The 18,163-nt window shown below is 41.9% G+C and overlaps 1 protein-coding gene across 8 annotated transcripts; it reads left to right on the forward strand.

The window, feature by feature from the left end:
- Positions 1-1,921: 1,921 nt before the first annotated feature.
- tpm3 (tropomyosin 3) lies at positions 1,922-15,067 on the forward strand. Of its 8 annotated transcripts, none has more exons than XM_047018975.1 (10): positions 1,922-2,222; positions 2,969-3,094; positions 7,894-8,027; positions 9,018-9,135; positions 9,595-9,665; positions 10,096-10,171; positions 12,052-12,114; positions 12,333-12,402; positions 12,618-12,696; positions 13,045-13,342. In XM_047018975.1, exons 1-10 carry the CDS (start codon positions 2,109-2,111, stop codon positions 13,046-13,048), a joined length of 855 nt encoding a protein of 284 aa, XP_046874931.1. In that variant the 5' UTR covers positions 1,922-2,108; the 3' UTR covers positions 13,049-13,342. The 8 variants fall into 8 exon arrangements, with proteins under 8 accessions (XP_046874931.1, XP_046874932.1, XP_046874929.1 ...); XM_047018973.1 differs by lacking the exon at positions 10,096-10,171 and adding an exon at positions 11,277-11,352 and having other exon boundaries at positions 1,923-2,222; XM_047018976.1 differs by lacking the exons at positions 12,618-12,696; positions 13,045-13,342 and adding an exon at positions 13,815-15,067.
- Positions 15,068-18,163: the final 3,096 nt, after the last annotated feature.

The following is an 18,163-nucleotide window of genomic DNA, read 5'->3' on the forward strand; positions in this document are numbered from 1 at the left end:
GTTAGACGGCAGGCGCCGCCGGCGCTGCATGAAGTCGAACGCACCTAATGTTTGGCTTGTTCCTTCTGAACTCTTTCCTGAGGCCCATGCGTTTCCAGTCTGACCTTTTTAGTGGACGTATCTGTCTCCTTTCCCTAATACACAACTCATTCCAAACCTCTCACGTCAGCAGGGAGACTGATCTGAAACAATAGCTCAAATGTATTAAACCCTAAACCATCTACCACATATTTTGAATATTTTGGGACGCCCACACGGAACACGTGCCCCCCCCTCCCCTTTTCATTGCGGGCTACCATCTCTTTACCTTGCTCTGTCTGTTCTTACTGTAGCTCCCCTACACCACACAGTGACTCCTCACTCTCTCTCTTGCTCCCATCTCAATCTCTTGTTCCATCTCGCCACAACCTGGCAACCATCTTTGACAACCAAGCTTCTCCCCTTCCCTCATCTCTTGAGTCTATTCCCAGAGACAATGTCAGCCAGGAGGCGTGTATTAATATCCCCAGAGGGGTACATAGCTGGCATAGTCCCTCCCCTGACCCTCTCCTATGGTCCCCTGTGCCCCCAAACACCCCATCCATCACTGTGGTGTCCCCTCTTCAGGCATAGCATTGTTGGCTGGGCCGAGTATGGCGGCTTGGGAGAGGAACAGAGGGAGTAGGGTTACAGGGAAACTGCTAGCTACCCATTCTCTCTCTCCCTCACTCTCTCTCCATCTCTCCCTCTCTCTCTCCCTCACCCTCTCTCCATCTCTCCCTCTCTCTCTCTCTCTCTCTCTCTCTCTCCCTATCTCTCCTTAGTTCCTAAGCCAGCTAACCCGCTTCATAATCCAAACAGCAGAAGCCGTTGTTTTGGCATTTGTCTTTTTCTAGGGGTAGAACTGGGTTGGCAATACTTAATACTATAAATCATATGCATAGTGTCACATTTACAATAATATTTGTATGTATTGTAAATAAAACATACAAAATGCAATTCAGAGGTTAAAATAGATTTGGGTGTACATTTCTTGTATTTGGCACGTGTGTGTAGTGTTCATTGGGTGCAACTATTAACCTCCAAACTAAATGTGTTGTTGACTTTTGTGCCTTATTTTAACCTCTGCATATTCAACCTTTGACACCTAACCATGGCTATGTTAGCCTTGCTTGGCACACTGTGTCTGCTCCCTACTCACTGTGACCATGGCTGGCAAGTTAGCCTGTTAAAATGAATGTACTAAAATAATAGAGTTCTCATTGCAAAGGTCCAGAACATGATCAGCTGCTGTTGAATAGTATCGTAAGGCTATAAACTATTAAGAAATTCTCAAAGAAAGGAAGGTGTTTTTTTTTTATTGAACTAGGAAACCTGCTATCATTCTCACCCATCTTGTCAGGATTCAGACCATTCATATTGCCTACACGGCTTCCTAGATAATAAAGGTTGACATGAAACAATATCTACAACAGTGGTAAGGGTGTGCCCTGCTGTGTTATTGGAGTGTCCACCATCCTTAGCGACAAAAATGTGAGCTCTGTGTGACTGACAGAAATAGAAGTGTATCTTTGTTTTATGATGGCTTCTGTCTCTGTGCATCCTTCTCATTCTTCCACTTGCAATGCACTTCTCTCTTATTCGATTTAGTTCTTTAGCATGCACACAACATGAAGAGAACATGTGACATTAAGATAATGTAAAGTGAAAGATGGTACTGTAGATTATGTAAAAAGCTGAACAGAGACAATTGCACTAGACATTGTTTTATACTAATGAAGAAGATGATAATACTGTGTGGGTACAGACACAGTTTTAGCTAGGGTTCGATTCTTTTGTAAAATAGAGTTAGGGGTGGCCACGAGGATTAGGGAGGGGCCAAGAGGGAGGGCTCTTTCAAGGGGAGGGGCCAAACTCTTTCTGTGAAATAAATGCTCTCTCTTGATCCTGGACTGAGTTTGGTCTCCCCTCTTACCTCTCTGCCTCCCTCCCCCCCTTTATCTCTCTCTCTCTCTCTTTCAGTTTATCAGGAACCAACTCAACCTCCTTCCCACTAGTGAGCCACTCTCGTTCTCTTTTGTCTTTGCATATTGTTCTTTAAAGTAAAAGCCAAACGAAAAACAGTAAAAATGGAAGCCGTCAAGAAGAAGATGCTGATGCTGAAACTGGATAAGGAGAACGCTCTGGACCAGGCGGAGCAGGCGGAGACCGACAAGAAAGCAGCGGAGGAGAGGAGCAAGCAGGTTGGCACAATTATGTATTAGGCAAAGCAATAGGTAACAAAACCAAACTACATTGAGGAAACAATCTCATTTGTCAAACTCCTCATTAAATTTGCCACAGAGGTATTTGAGCAGATGACTATATCGCAAATATAACTTTCGATGTAAGAAGCACTGGTTAATTGGGACATTGATTGCTAAACCTGTTTGTCAGACCCTTTGTGTTACCCTCTGACCAAAGTGACCTTTGCATGGAAAATTTGTGAGAAACTTAATTCGCCATTGCTTTGGTTGACAAAAGTCAGGAGGGTCAGTTTTCAGTGTCAGAGAAGTAATCTGTGGAAAGGTTGTGAAAGGAGAGAGGACTTAGAGAGGATGGAGGGACAAGGAAAGGATATTCTCATTGAGTGAGCCAGCATGAGGGGAAGCAGTTGTCCAAGTATTTATAGCATCCAAACATAGCCAAGAGCCAGTCTGTCAGTCACCCCCACACCCCCATTTGTTTGGGGAGGAAGAAAGATGAAGGGAGGGGTCCTCCCTTGAAGGGGGGGTCGTAAATCTCACCTTGAGATAGCTGTGAGCCGAGAGCAAGTAAGGAATTTATTTGATGAATGTCATACAGATTACAGATAAGTATTGAGATTCTATAGGGCGATCGATGAGATTGATGATCAACTAACTCAATCACTTGCTGACAGCCCCTTCTCCTTTCCATACATGATGTTCTCTCCCTACTTCTGCTTTCTCTCGCCCTCTCTCCTTCCCAGCATGAAGATGAGCTCCTGCAGATGCAGAAGAAGCTGAAGGGGACTGAGGATGAGTTGGACAAATACTCTGAGGCCCTGAAGGATGCTCAGGAGAAGCTGGAGGTGGCAGACAAGAAGGCTGCAGATGTGAGTTGTGCAACTGCTGCTGTAATTAACAATAGTGTCTCATCAGGTGTGAGACCACTGTGAAAGCTCATCTTATAACCTAGTGATCGCCTAGATGTGTAATCCACCCTATGAAAGTCCACTTCAGAAATACAACCTTTTTGATCTGCCCCATTGGCTCAAAGAAGTTTGCCAGACGGGAGAAGATAACAACTTTGGCGTCAATTTGGAACACCATTGGGTTCCATCATCACACCATGAATAGGCTAGCTGCCTACTGTCCTAGTAGGGATGTAACAGACAGCTCCATGCCACACCCTGTCCTTTCCTATTATGTTATCTGATCCTACTTAGCAGGCATGACGCTATCAGAGGCTTAATACACAATGCTCATGTTATGAGCAACATAGTCCAACCCCATTCCAAACCTGCACACACACACAGTTATACAACACACAACCACACACACACATTGTCAAAAACCACCCTGCTATATGGATGGCTGTGACCACGTTTAGATCACAGTAGGTTAAGCCCGGTGTCTGACGGATGCCCTTCACCCCTCCGTTTCAGTCTATTTAACCCTCCACAGCTGTTGTAGCTTCATTCTCCTCTTCTGGCTATGATGTCATTCGGGCAAGTCTTCATGACTGTCTATCAGACTAACCACACTACCATTTTAGGTGCAACAAAAAATCAGAATGTCAACCAACAGTCCCCAAGGGTCACAGTATCTGTTGGGTTTTGTTTCTCTGTTCCAGTTTAGAACAGACTTAACGATGCTGATTTGCTTGGATGTACATTCAGGACATTTCTGAAACAAAAATAGAAAACAATGCTGCGGGCATACTCATTAGACCCAGGTGCAAAAAGGATAAATTGAAGGAGGTTTTTTAACTCTTTGTCAGAACATTTTGTTTAAGTGAGTCTGGTTGTGCCATAGCTCCACTGACACTACACTCCACCTCGTCTTTCCATACATTTGACATGAATGTGTTTAACCAACAATGGTTGATACACATTGTTATTTATATTTAATCCAGGAGGGAGGTCAACATAGTTCATTTATCAAGATGGTTGGTAAACGTAGTTCCTGTAGAATAAACTACAACCAATTCATATTTGGATGTTGCATACTCCCCCCTGTTTAGACCATTTTGCTCTCAACTTTCCTTCAGTTCCTTTTCTTCTTTTCTCTTGGTCTTGTTTTTCCCGGACTTAAAATAAGAAGGAGCACCTGTCACCAAAATCATTTGTCTCAACGAGGAGAATGCACAGAGAGCCAATGACAAATACTTTAAGCATGTGTCTGTGTGGCGTCTGTGTGTGGTGTGTGTGTGTGTGTGTCTTGGAGAGTGGATAGATAATGTGAAACACCTTTCTAGCATAAGACATTTCATGGGAGGCGTCTCTTGAGGTCATACAAAGTACTTTGCAAAAATACTACAACTAGTTTAATTTTTTTTTTTCAAACCTGCCTTTGTCTTCCTTTACACATACCCCTTGGCAGAATATGACTTTTTAAAACTGGTTTGATCATACCAAGTTACCTAAAACAGGAAGGCAGACTTGATCTAACTTGATAACAGTGTATAATTTCTTTCCTTCTGACAGACCATATTGTCATTATTTCCAGGTCTGAAATAATTGTTCCACAGTGAAAATTATGATAGAAGGGTATTTTCCCTGCAGTGCAACCAGACCACCACAATATTTACTGTATGCCAACCTGTTTTAATTATTGGAGATATACTGCTTACTATAGTTAGAATGGTGTAGGCATGACACCTAGTGGTAGAAGTACAGAAATGTCGGGGAAAAAATATGACCCTCTAGGTTCTGCAGGATGTATTGGATTGGGTAATGGAATTGAGAGGTTTGAAGTGATGACAACAGCATGATTTCTCAATCATCTGCGTGCTCAAGCCTGTTTGAAACAATCAGGCAACTTTAAATTTCAGAGTTGGCTTTTGTCAGTAAAAGACACTGATGTGAAAGTATGATTGTGGGTCATAGTGTGGCAGTCTGTTACTTATTGTTAAAAAAGTAAACACATGAGACACATTTGCTTATTTAAATAGTAGGCTATTGATTCACATCTACATTTAGATCCTAATTAACTTTGCAACTTGGATTTTGTCGATAACGAAATACGGATAGGTGTTGACATTAGTGTCTTCCACTTTCTGTACTGTCTCGATTTAAAATGCTTAAATAACATCAAATGAAGATATAGGAATATATCTGGCACTGATCTCATCAGTAAACAATGTGGAGGTGGACGCATGTCTCAGAACTCTGCAGTTGTGCAAGTTGTGTTTTCTGGAATGGTTTGAATCAAGTCCAGGACAATGAGTCAGAGCTGACTATATATGACATTCAATGGTGGCATGACAACTGAACAAAAAACTCTAAAGCTACATGACCACAAGGCTAATAGACTAAATGAGAGAACAAAGGTTGTGCTCTTGCCGAAGGCAAGCAAACCCAACAAACATAGCCTATGACATGATAGTTAAAATATATAATACTAATTGTGATATGTCAGGGTATCTTTGAAGTTAAACTAAACCAATTTCAGCCTTGTCCCAACCCTTCATGATAAAGACTGAAAGGTTGATGGTGGGGGATTTTTCATTAATATTTAATTGGGGGCAGTGATACAAGAACACAGTCATAGCCTACAGGCCCTACACAACCCCTTCATGTGATTCAGAATTCAGGAAAAACACTTTCATATTTCACAAATGTCTTCTTTTTGCTAAGTTCTGTCTGAAGCAAGACCAGGATTGATGGGTTTAACCATGCATGAGTATTAATCTTAGGGGTTTAACTCGAAAAATAGGTTTTGTAGTTTTGTTACACTTTCAGATATTCAACACACCTGCTGTAGCCTTGTCTGTGTTGACTAATCGGTAGGCTAATCTATATCGGGAGTGACTTGGAACGCAAAGGTGGTTTATTGGTTTTACGTCACTTTACCTGGCCAGGACACGTGTAACCTAGGAGTGTCTTTTCCTGTCATAGACTTGTTGCCCAAAAAGCTGACAGTGGATCAGTATATTTTCCCCCCAGGGAAAAACTCATGCTGCAAGGCAGATTCTGGGTCAGCATTTCAGTTCATTGTCTGTCAAGACTGGGTGGAGCAAGCCGGAAGTGAGTTGAAAAAGTAAAGGGGAGTTAAGTGAAGGGATTTGAGATTGAAGAGTGGGAAGGGAGGAATTGAACCACATCACTGGACAACTCAAAATCGAATTCATCTGCTTGAACGACTCAAAATTAGCAGTGTGGTAGTATAGCCTACTAAAACTCTGTCATTACAATAGCGGAAGCCTATGAATTAGGACTACCCTTGCCACGTCTTGGCAAAAAAGCCAAAATTGGCGTTTCCTGGCTAGAGCTGTAGAATTTGTTTTTATATTATTGCAAAAGTTTCCACAGCAATCAGCATAAGTTTCGTGCATGTTTGGGCGCATTCTTTGATTCTTTTGGACGAAATATCGCACTATCACGCCACAAGGATACCATCAACGTGTGACTTATTAGCTGGGCGTTGCTGCTTTTTTTTCTTTCTGAAAAATCTGTTACAAAGCTCGGAGTTCAAGTAAACTTGTTAAAGAGTTTTCAAACTAGGCCTTTACATTCGCAAATAAAATGTCTGGAGTCAACAGCATCGACGCGGTAAAACGAAAGATCAAAGTTTTACAGCAACAGGCAGATGAAGCGGAGGAGAGAGCAGAACTTCTTCAGAGACAGGTCGAGGAGGAAAAAAGATCAAGAGAGCAGGTAAAGGGCCCTTAGTGAAGTCTGCATATACTACCGAGTTTAACAGCCAGTGTTTCAACCGAATGCCGATATCCAGAGTCGGTATCCTAATTTTGTTTCAAGGGCCATGATTCATGCTATTTTAGCCTACACCTACGCCCCAATGAATTCTTTTAACTACATTCCACACTAGGCGACGTCGACTGACTTTCGTGCAGTTCCACATTAGGCGACGTCGACTGACTTTCGTGCAGATGTTTTGCGTTTTTGCAAACAAAACCTCAATCCTATGCTGTTACTTAACGTGGGGTGTCTCCTAGAGGTTTTTCTTTTCTTTCAAATGAACAAAGTTTTTGTTGTCAGGAGAGATTACAACTAGCCTGTCCTACATGCACTAGATTAACGTTTGGGATGCGAGCCTCAGCTGCCTGCATCTCGTTTCTTTAATGCAAGGAGTAGCCAACATGTTGCACTGGGCATTATACAATAGATGCGTGCCGTCGACATGCAGTTCATAATAAATTAAGCAGCCCTTCTGACCTGTAGCCAATGTTATCTCCCTGATTTCATTCTCATCAAGTAGGCTATCCCGTTTCTCAGAACACGATATGAGGAAAGATTCCTTAAAGTTGAGACAACCTGCTTGGAGCCATGGTTGATTATGCTGCTTCCTATTCATTGAATGTGTGTCAATGTTTCCATCTCTCTCTTGCCTCCTATCTGGCCATCTATGGTCAGCTCTCTTCAATAATCAACTCTGTTGCCCCAGCTCTTTAGTTGGGGATGATGACTTTAATAATATTGGAAAGTGAAAGAGGATGTGTGTTTATATATTCTCAAAAATAAAGGAGCTTTTTAAGTTCATAAAAATGAAGTAACAAATGTCAAATTAATTATACAACATTTTAACAAATTGCTGAAAGTGGTCTGAATGAATAATTCAATGTCAACTAATACCCATCCAGTATTGCAGGTCAGCAGTATACAGTGTTTAAATAGGTTTTGTTTGTTGTATTTCATGGATTTAACTTGAATTGTTTCCCTGTGGCCCCCAGGCTGAGGCTGAGGTGGCGTCCCTGAACAGGCGTATCCAGCTGGTGGAAGAGGAGCTGGACAGGGCCCAGGAGAGGCTGGCCACCGCTCTGCAGAAGCTGGAGGAGGCAGAGAAAGCTGCAGATGAGAGCGAGAGGTGGGTAGGCTACAGTAGAACTCAGCCTGCACTCCTGACCTCCAAAGACGCCCAGACTCTCACTTGTAGGAGAGCCAGGAGTATAGGCTTGGAAGCACAGTCAAAAGACCAACGCACTTAGTGTCCACTTCAAGACATGTGCGCCTGACAAGCACGCCCACAGCGAGTCACTAACTTAAGTGCATTGTGCTAAAGACGCCCACTCGCATCATGGGCTTTTACTTACTACGGAAGTCAGGAGGCTAAGTGGTTAGGGAAGCGGGCTGGTAATCAAAAGGTTGCCAGTTCGATTCCCGGCCGTGCCAAATGACGTGTGTCCTTGGGAAAGTCACTTTACCCTACTTGCCTCGGGGAAAAAGTCCCTGTACTTACTGTAAGTCGCTCTGGATAAGAGCGTCTGCTAAATGTACTTGAAGATACACATCGTTGATGTATTTCAGTCAGTACCCATCATTTCTACATACAACTACCGATTTTATTGTAGACCAGACTGTCATACATTTTAAATAGTATCTCAATCTAAAGCAAGACTCCTACACATTCTCTAGTCTGTCCAAATAATAAAAATGGCTTTGTGCTCACGTGGTTACTGCACACCGTACAGTGCCATAAGTAAGGTATATTGGGGATATTTCTTTTAACTTCCATCATATTGAACTTTTGGTTTCTAAGTTTTATATTGGACAGGAAATGGAGAACACTTGTGTGCAGTGATGGGGCGTGGGCTTATCTCAGTTAACATGAGTCACTCCTGGCCCAGCACCAGTAGCTCATTGTTCAGAGGATATGTGTAATTCTCTAACCACAATGGATTTTCACCTTCAGTTTTACAACACAAGTTGTTTTAATTTTGTTCTTGCTGACAGTCAGTTGTATAGTCATGTGTATGTCAAACGCGCACATACTAGATATTCATACTAATAGCTCTCGTCATTAGACTGGACCAAACAGTCATATTTCAGTCTAATGTAATGTATGTGTGTATCTCAGGGGCATGAAGGTGATTGAGAACAGGGCTCTGAAGGATGAGGAGAAAATGGAGCTGCAGGAGATCCAGCTGAAAGAGGCCAAGCACATCGCTGAGGAGGCTGACCGTAAATATGAGGAGGTAAAATGTCAACATATACATGCACACACACATAAACTACGACACTTGCAGAAATATGTCCCTGATTTGTCCAGACATGTTGAGAGACATTGCTAAAGAAAATCCTCAGTGTTGCAGTTGCGTGTGCGCACACACACACACACTCGCAGCATGTGCTAAAACAGACCATGGGGGTATTTCCAGAAAGCAGGTTATGTGACATACCCGGCTAAGTTCCCGCATGATGGAAAGTGTATCCTGATGCGGATCTCAGATGGCTGAGCGGTTAGGGAATTGGGATAGTAATCAGAAGGTTGCAGGTTCGATTCCCGTCCGTGTCAAATGACGTTGTCATTGGGCAAGGCACTTCACCCTACTTGTCTCGGGGGGAATGTCCCTGTACTTACTGTAAGTCGCTCTGGATAAGAGCGTCTGCTAAATGACTACATGTAAATGTAAATCTCTGTTCTGTGTCTCCAGGTGGCTCGTAAACTGGTGATCATAGAGGGAGACCTAGAGCGCACAGAAGAGAGGGCAGAGCTTGCTGAGGCGTGAGTATACATGATTTTCAATTGACTCGCACATTTATTCTTGTATTTGTTTGGACAGAGTACTTTTCTAAGACAACAACACAACAGAATGAAGATGTGCTTACAAACACAAACTATTTTAAATTCATCACAACTGGGATGATGTTGTTATTGTTGCAAACACCAAAATGTGTCAAGTTCTCCAGTCCCACGCCCCTGGCGTCCCCCAGATCATCCCAACCTGGCCCCAGACACAGTGTTCCCACGTTCATGAGATTGACTGAGCACGTTTGCATAACAATGGTTATGTACCCTAATAGAAACTGCCCTTCTTCTGGTCTGGTTGCATGTACACATGGGGGTCCGACCTAAATTCCACGCATGACCTCCCCCATCCCCCTGCTCTGCATGGTTGCCCATGACTCCACCCCTCCCCATCCTCCACTAACAGCAAAGCCAGGGCACTGGATGAGGAGCTGAGGGGATTTGACCAATCTCTGAAGACCCTGCAGGCCTCTGAGGACCAGGTAGAGTATTTATGTCTGTGGAACATGCTCATCATAACTCCATGATAAAATAAGTGTTTATATGTATCATGCAAATTATGTAAGCAGTTAGAAATGCAGACTTTTATTATTGGCTCAACTTTCAGAAAAGTAAAGGATAATCCCTTGTTTGAATTATTTGTCTGTGATTTAAGGCAATAAAAAAATATGGGCATCAACAGCCGTGGGGATCTCATAATGGTAGGATGGTTAGAGCTGAAGAAGTTCATGCAGCTAGCTGTGCTTGTTAAGCTGCAAAATAACAGAATAGACAGTAAAACTATAAAAAATGAAAGGACGTGCAAGTAGGACAGAAAATAGCTAATTATTTTTAGGAAGAGCTTTTTGTGTTTGCGTATGACTGTGCGAATGAGGTAGACCTAATTGGATTTAAGCACTTTAAACAAAAGGATGGTGCAGTTCAGATGACCCTTAAACCTCCCAAGCCAAACTTCCCCCTCCTGTTCGGTTTGCATCTCCTTCCTCTGAATCACGCTTGCCTCCATTTACCCTGATCCTGTCTCCAGCCCTATTTTTCCCTCTCCTAGACCTGTCTTTCTTCTCTAGTCCCGTCTTTAACCTAGTCCTGTCAACGCGCTGCATGGACGCCAGTGGACTGTAACGCGGTAAAGAACGTGTTTAACAATGACATGCTGGCATGATTTTTTACATGGGACCAGATTTCAGGTTGATGACTTAGGTGGAGTCCTAGCATACTAACAGTATTGTACACTGTTTCACAATCTTGTAACACCATTAATCAAAGAATACGTCACATCAAACGCCATACTTTGGCTGTCATTGGTCCATCAGTATGGAGGAGGGGCACCTTTCACTTATTTTGCTTTATCACAAATCAATCCTTTGTTACTCTATCTTCACTTCCAGATTTCAGCTTGACTCCATTTATACTTCAATCATGCTGAGATTTTCTGTTTTCTCACTGCTTGTATAGCTCTCCGGCTTTTCTTTTCTTTTCCACTGCCCCGTAGCTCTCTGTCCTTTTTTCCTTTTATAAGTCATCTATCTATTTTCCTCTCTCTATCCCTTAAAACAAAAATGTGCAACATGGCCTCCCCAAATCCAGTAAATGTGCTGAACTAGAGGAGGAGCTGAAAAACGTCACCAATAACCTTAAGTCTCTGGAGGCTCAAGCAGAGAAGGTAGGGTTTGTTTGTGTGTGAGAGTGATTGAGTGCGTGCAGGTATTAACCTGTTGAGTGTTAAATCCTGCATGTCACCGGTTTTTATAGCACGTTGTGAAAATTGTTTTCATTGAGTAAGGTGTTTAGTTTGCTTTGACGTAAGCAGCAGTGTTTTGCATGTCTTGTTGTTGCATTCTATGTTTGATGGCATATTGTATTGGGGTAGTGCTTTATATTCTACCCTAGAGCATAAAAGTTAGTTTACCATGCTAACTTAATCTTAATGGTCTGGCTATTCGATTCACCCTTGTCATTGACCTCTAATCCTCCTGAGAATTTCTGATGTCGCTCGATTGACATGTTGCAGGGATTAAATCTCAGCATTTGTAACTGAATCAACTGTTTGCATTGGTTAGTGCTCAGTTAAAGAATTGTGTTGGTGTTCTCCAGGACAGATAAAACAAGTGAAAAGCATTTGTAATATTACTTACTGTCCTGTCCTATCACTGTCCAGGGTTGGTAGACATAAACATGAATATTCTTGTAATGAGATTGGGATTCTTAAACACTCCCAAGAAATTCTCGACTTGACCATATAAAATGTTCCCCCAAGAACTACCCTCCCCTGTAAACTACTGTGCACAAGTGTGGGGGGAAATGGTACAGAACCCCTTTACGTATTTGTGTGGTTTTGACCAAAATCTTCTCTTTACCACAGTACTCACAGAAGGAGGACAAGTATGAGGAAGAGATCAAGATCCTGACTGACAAGCTGAAAGAGGTGAGTTTTAGTATTATTATTGTGAGTGACCTGTTTGACCTCCAGAAACTGACATGGATAGTTAAGAGAACTGTCCCATGATAGCTATACTGGGTACATGGAGATAACGCATGGTTACAGTTAAATGCTACGTACGTGTTTGGATGTGGTCAGGGGATGTTCTCTCGTACAACAGTTGTGTGTTGCTTAAGTTTGCATCATGTGACTCATTCCCCTAGGCTGAGACTCGTGCTGAGTTTGCTGAGAGGTCTGTGGCCAAGCTGGAGAAGACCATCGATGACCTTGAAGGTAAGACATGAATTCAGTCTGAGACGCTTCTGTCATCTCCACTTACCTTATTTGTTGTTTCCCCAGACACTGTCCGATTTGTTTTGTTTTGTAACCTTTTTGTATTACTTTCAGTTCTACCAGTTTCTCATTGTTTCCTTTTGTTTGCTCACCTATTCTTCTCTTTTGCTACACTTGTCCATGCTTTTCTGCCTGGGGTTGTGGCGGACCCATAGATGAGCTTTATGCACAGAAACTCAAGTACAAGGCCATTAGTGAGGAACTGGACCACGCCCTCAATGACATGACATCCATGTAAATACAGGCCTGCTGTGTGTGGTGGTAGCATGCCAGGACTGTTCAAGTCTAACATGGTCTAATTAGTGAACTTATAGCTGGCATTTTGGTGTTTTGTTCAATAGTTTGTATTTTTTATAGGTAATGAAGCGATGTTTTACTACTAAAACTCTGCTGGTTACAAGTTATGACATTGTCTAACAAGGGCAGTGAGGTTTGAATGGTGTGATCTTGGACTTCATTGCAATGTTCATATTTGCAATAATATATCCATAACTAACAACATCCAAATAAATTTAGTACCTAGAAAATGTTAAGCCGTTGGAAATATATAGTCACAGCTCTTCCTCCCCTCTGTATTTTCAGATAAATATCTGGAAACTTGGTTGCGCGCCCCCAAATTGTGGTTTCAAGAATTTCGACTCCATCCTTCTGAATACATTAATCTTGATTGCACAGTTATTTTTCTTTCTCCCTCCCCTGTTTCCTCTCTTCCTTCCCTTCCTCTGTGCCAATTCAGTGTCTTTGCTCATTTGTTGTTCAATTTGTCTCTTTTTAATTGTGCACTTTTTCTTCATACCTTTTTCCCAATTCGGTTTGTCTTCACACTTGTAATTCTCTGTACTGTTGAACAAATGGGGGAGAAAAAAAACATTTGCTTCTACTTTGTGTCTCTCGTCTCTTTTTCCTGTTCCTTTCCTGTGGATTAATGCGGGCAATGTGGGCACAGCAAAATGTATGTGAAATCGAATACTCTTCAAAGCATTCAATTACAATGCACCAGTACTAATTTAATAGCTGATAGTAGTGTAAGATATTTAAGTCAACTACCACAATTGGGGAGAATTAATACATAAAACAGCATAACCCCAATAAATTATGAAGTGCATTTACAGTAATACTAGATTATTGTGCTGATTTGACTTAGTCTCTCCAAGTTGCTTGGCATGTTAATTCTTAGAGAATGCACCTATGTCATGTTAGTTCACAGTGCTCTCTTAGAAACCCATTATTGTAATGAGACAGTGGTAGCTATTGCATAGGTGGGGAAAAGCAAGAAGACTCAACTAGTAATCACACATCCCATACGTATTGGAATTACAGCATTGAAGCTCACTTTTCCCCTCCCCTCACAGAGATGCTGGTGTCAGCCAAGAAGGAAAATGTGGATCTGCACACCACCCTGGACCAGACCCTAGCAGAGCTCAACAGCTTCTAAAATTGTTGGAGTCCACTAGATCCCTCCTTCTCCTCCTTACTCACTCATCTGATTTCTCTCTCTTCTTGCTTCCTTTTCCTCACTCTTGTCACTCTCTGGCTTTCTCATATACTTTCTGCTGCAGAAACTACTTTCTGTGTGCAAATTGCACTGGGATTTCACCCCGGCAATGCTGACCACTTAAACATATTTGTGCCACTGTCTGAAGTCTTTAGCCATTTGATGAAACACTGGGTTCAAAGTATTTGTTCCACCATTATTGTTAATCAGTAAAAATACACTTACAGCACCGTTTAAGTTTTTTTTTTGGTACCGATAAGGCCTAATTTGAACAAAGAACGGTCTAAACAAATCTGGTGAAAAGGCACAGATGATAATGTACACAAAATTATACTTTTTTTCTGCTTCACATTTAGTTGCTGGTTGACTCATGGCCCAGCTCCATTCTAGCTCTGTGCCCTGTCATTCACAGATCAGAAAAGATTAAGACTGGGGGTGAATCTTTACTTACTACTATGTTAAATGGAGCCACCAACATACTGGGAAGTGTTGATGCATCATTTCTGATTGCTGGGTTTGGGGCATTCATGCATTCTCCCTTCCATTTCATACGAATGTGTTTTGGGATCAAGACCACTTTGGGTTATCCATCCTGAGGACTTCTGCAGTTAAATGTGTTCTTTTTCAAATGTTTTTTTGGTTTGTGTATTTCCTAGGTAAATTTGTTTTTGATTATCATACTTGTGTCCTCATTAGTCCTATACCCATATCTACTTTTACCAAACACTGCACTTGTATAATACACTAACTGTTGCTCCCACCTCAGTTTTAGAATTAAAATCTTGTATACTTAAGATTTATACTGGGTTAAAATGTCATTTGGCTAGATCATGTTATCAAGAATGGATCATTTTATCAAAGTGGGCTGCAAAGGGGAGTGCATGTCTCACATATAATGGACAGACATTTCAACTGCACAGCTGAAAGTTAAGAGTCTAATGGGAATAGGTCCATGTGAAAACAACTGTAAACATGTAAAACTACAAAATTAGGAACACAAGGTTTGAACTGGAAAACTAACTAGAGAGAAATATATGTATAATCACTATGTAACCACGTTCCTTTTTGTATTTTTTTTGTTTTAAGAATAAAGACCATGATTTTTACGGATATAGAAAAGACTCTGCATCTTCATTGAAGCTGATCAATACACCTACACATCAGCATATAGTGCCTTTTGCCTCCCATAATATCCTTCTGGGGAAATACTCCTGTGCAGTGGCGGTCCTAGCACATTTGGCGCCCCGGGCAAGGTTTTCGCCAGCCATACGAAACAAGCGACCGACACGACAAAGGTTGTGCGATACCGCAAACGCACTACCTTTTTTTAAGCCAGCAGAGGGAGCCAAACACAAGTCAAATGGAAAATTCTGCCCCTCTCCTCTTCCGTGACTAAAACTGCCCCTGCTCCTGTGGCCCCTCTGCAACTTCATCAAACATTACAAAGGAAGTGCCACGCAGTAAGGTAGGCTAAGTGGACGAGGGAAGATACGTCTATTAGTGCTTTCGGCCTGCTACGAGACCGAACGAGATTCTTATGGGGTGAAAGCTAGCAATTGTCTTTTGGTTACCGTGTCAAATTATTTCCATGAAAGAGGGTACAATTTATCCAAGTGGCAGTGGCACCACAGAGCCCTGACAGACACCCACCGGGGACTGTATAGAGTAACACATTGACGTGTCATGAGATTACATGTTTTCCTTGATCTCGTGTTCATGCAAAACCATAATACGATTTTGAATAGCTTATATAATATTTTCTGGATATAATGAACTTCACTTTTAAGGTTTTGAATAACCAGGTCCGTCCAGTAATGCCACACAACAGTCTAATCGAAATTTGGCGCAACCAATTAGTTTGACGGGCGCAACCCAGGTGTGCGTATTCAGTCAATTGACTTCCGAGCTTGATTGACAACTGCACGGGTAGCCCTATATTATGAATGATTTGTTAGTTGTATGTAAATGCATTGCATGCTCCACATTCGTTGCAATAATGATGTGGATCGCAAATATATCATTGGAAGTGCTTTTTTGGATGTCTTGTCATACATCCAACAATGAAGCATCTTTAGACTCAAGGGCTCTGGAAAATGAAAATAAAATGCATGTGCCCAACTGGAAGTACATCAGAGGTAAGGGTTTGTATAGGGAACATTTAATATATTATTGCTGTTATTTTAAACCTAAGACAGTGGTAGCACTAGCATGCACACTTAAGCTATGTCACATGGGCCAGTAGAACGCCTCAACTTTAATGAGCCACGTTTACATTCTTTAGTAGTTTCTAAGTGCTTTTAACTTTTTTCAGATTCCAAGGCCACCCATGAAAAAGGAATGCAATCTCATTTCAACCAGCCATTGTATCACTGTGGCCATGAAAGTATTTCAATCAGGCTTCATCTTATCCGACTGGCTGACTTCTACTTCATGAAAGGTGGGGTGGGTTGAACAAGACCTACACGGAAATGGTGTTCTTTGCTAAAGGTTGTGTTAAGGTTATGCCACTTATTAAAACGGTACTGAAGGTAACATTTGGGCAGAATGTATTTTTTTTTTAAATCTTGCTGCCATTCATCTATACAAAGTAAAACAAGTACACTTGGAGGCCACTCCAACAAAAAGCGTAGTATAAATGACTGGTCAACACAAGGTATAGCGGTGGCTGGGCCAGTTTAACAGGCTCTTGGTGGTCAGTAGTAGATTTTTTAGCCTGTGGTGTGAATGCTTAGCCTGACGTTGTCATACTCATAATTCTAGTCAGAATATGAGTCTGAGAACTCTCCGTTGGGCTTTGACTACAGGGCGTGTTTCAAACGAGCCTGGAAAACAAATGCCTCTTCGCTCAATTGGATAGATCTACAACCAATCAGAGCAACATAGTATGTGACGTATGTTAAGCACCACATAGTTGTTGTCAACAGAACTAAACTACAAGCAGACTTGAAGTATGCTTGAAGAATGAATACAAACGATTTTTGCCGGTGTTGTAAAATTAATTTAAGGGTAGGGAGAGTACTTGTTCACACGGTCAACCTTTTTGAGCGAAACAATAAAGGGCAATGCATATACGAACAAGTTCTCCATTTAGGATTACAACTCCATCGGGGCCAGCTGATAAATTAAACTTTTACCGAATCCCGTAGGAAGGACGGCAAAAACATATTTTCCATTGACAAATGCCTTGATTGCGTCTCTCTGTTCCTCTTTCAAAATTAATGCGCTGTCGATGTCTTCTAAAACAGACTCGATGGCAGAATCATAACATCCCAGATCTCCAGCGGTAGCCATGTTTGTTCAAAACGAATTCAACTTAAACGCTCTTTTGTGACGTGGGTGATTACGTTACTGTTGATCATCTGTCCATCATCCTATAAAGCCCGCCCGGCAATTTAATTGGTTCGCCCAGATTCTGGTTTTCTGTAGTTGGTCCCCAATACGAGACCCTCCAGACCCAACTTCCCGACCAAATTTTTTTTTGGGCGGGGAGAAGTTGGGCTGGCAGCCAGGCTAGTGAATGCTGACAAACCTGCTTGAAAGACAAGATCCAGGTTCCTGTACAGAAGGGCCTTGATTTTCCTGAGACAGTATTATATAATTGTAACTTTTGGATGAAGTTTAACAGTGGACACCACTTTTCCCAGGTACATTACCTCCACTCTCACTGAGAATGTTACCAAAAGAGTGCCACTATGTTGAGATGGAACGTGGGCCATGGCTGCTGATTAGGTTATCCTACCAAGGTTGCTACATAACCCAGTGGGTATGTAAGATTGTTTCATGTGATTGTAATGTATGCGATACCATTTGTACGCTACTTCAGCTACAAAGAAAGGCCTTTTTGGCCAAGGTTTGTTTGCCTTGTGCCTCATAGGAAAGAAAAGCTTTTGCATGACAACTACTCTGAAAAAGCTAGAAATTTCTCATCTTCATATGCTTTTTTCCAGATTGATGGGGCAGTCCAGTACCATTCTATGAATCTGATGTACTTTGATCGTCTCCTGATGAAGAATGTGACAGGCAATGCAATTTGTCAGACTCCAACCACCTCTCCTACCACTGAGGTTAGCTGTGGAAAGAAGAGCATGACTGTAAAGCTACCAGCTGGAACCCATAGGACTATGAGAGTGCTTGGTTAGTGCTGCATTTGTCTTGGCCTGTTGGAATACTATGTTTCATACGTCACTCAACATAATCCCCATTTTG

Source organism: Hypomesus transpacificus, chromosome 4, assembly GCF_021917145.1.
Source record: "Hypomesus transpacificus isolate Combined female chromosome 4, fHypTra1, whole genome shotgun sequence".
Classification (NCBI taxonomy): Eukaryota; Metazoa; Chordata; class Actinopteri; order Osmeriformes; family Osmeridae; genus Hypomesus; species Hypomesus transpacificus.

Excerpts from the sequence above, each read along its gene's own strand:
- tpm3 (XM_047018976.1), top strand. The coding sequence starts at position 2,109 with ATGGAAGCCGTCAAGAAGAAGATGCTGATGCTGAAACTGGATAAGGAG. Across the intron at positions 9,666-10,095 it reads AGGGCAGAGCTTGCTGAGGC|CAAAGCCAGGGCACTGGATG; the intron begins GTGAGTATACAT and ends CTCCACTAACAG. Across the intron at positions 12,115-12,332 it reads TGACTGACAAGCTGAAAGAG|GCTGAGACTCGTGCTGAGTT; the intron begins GTGAGTTTTAGT and ends TCATTCCCCTAG.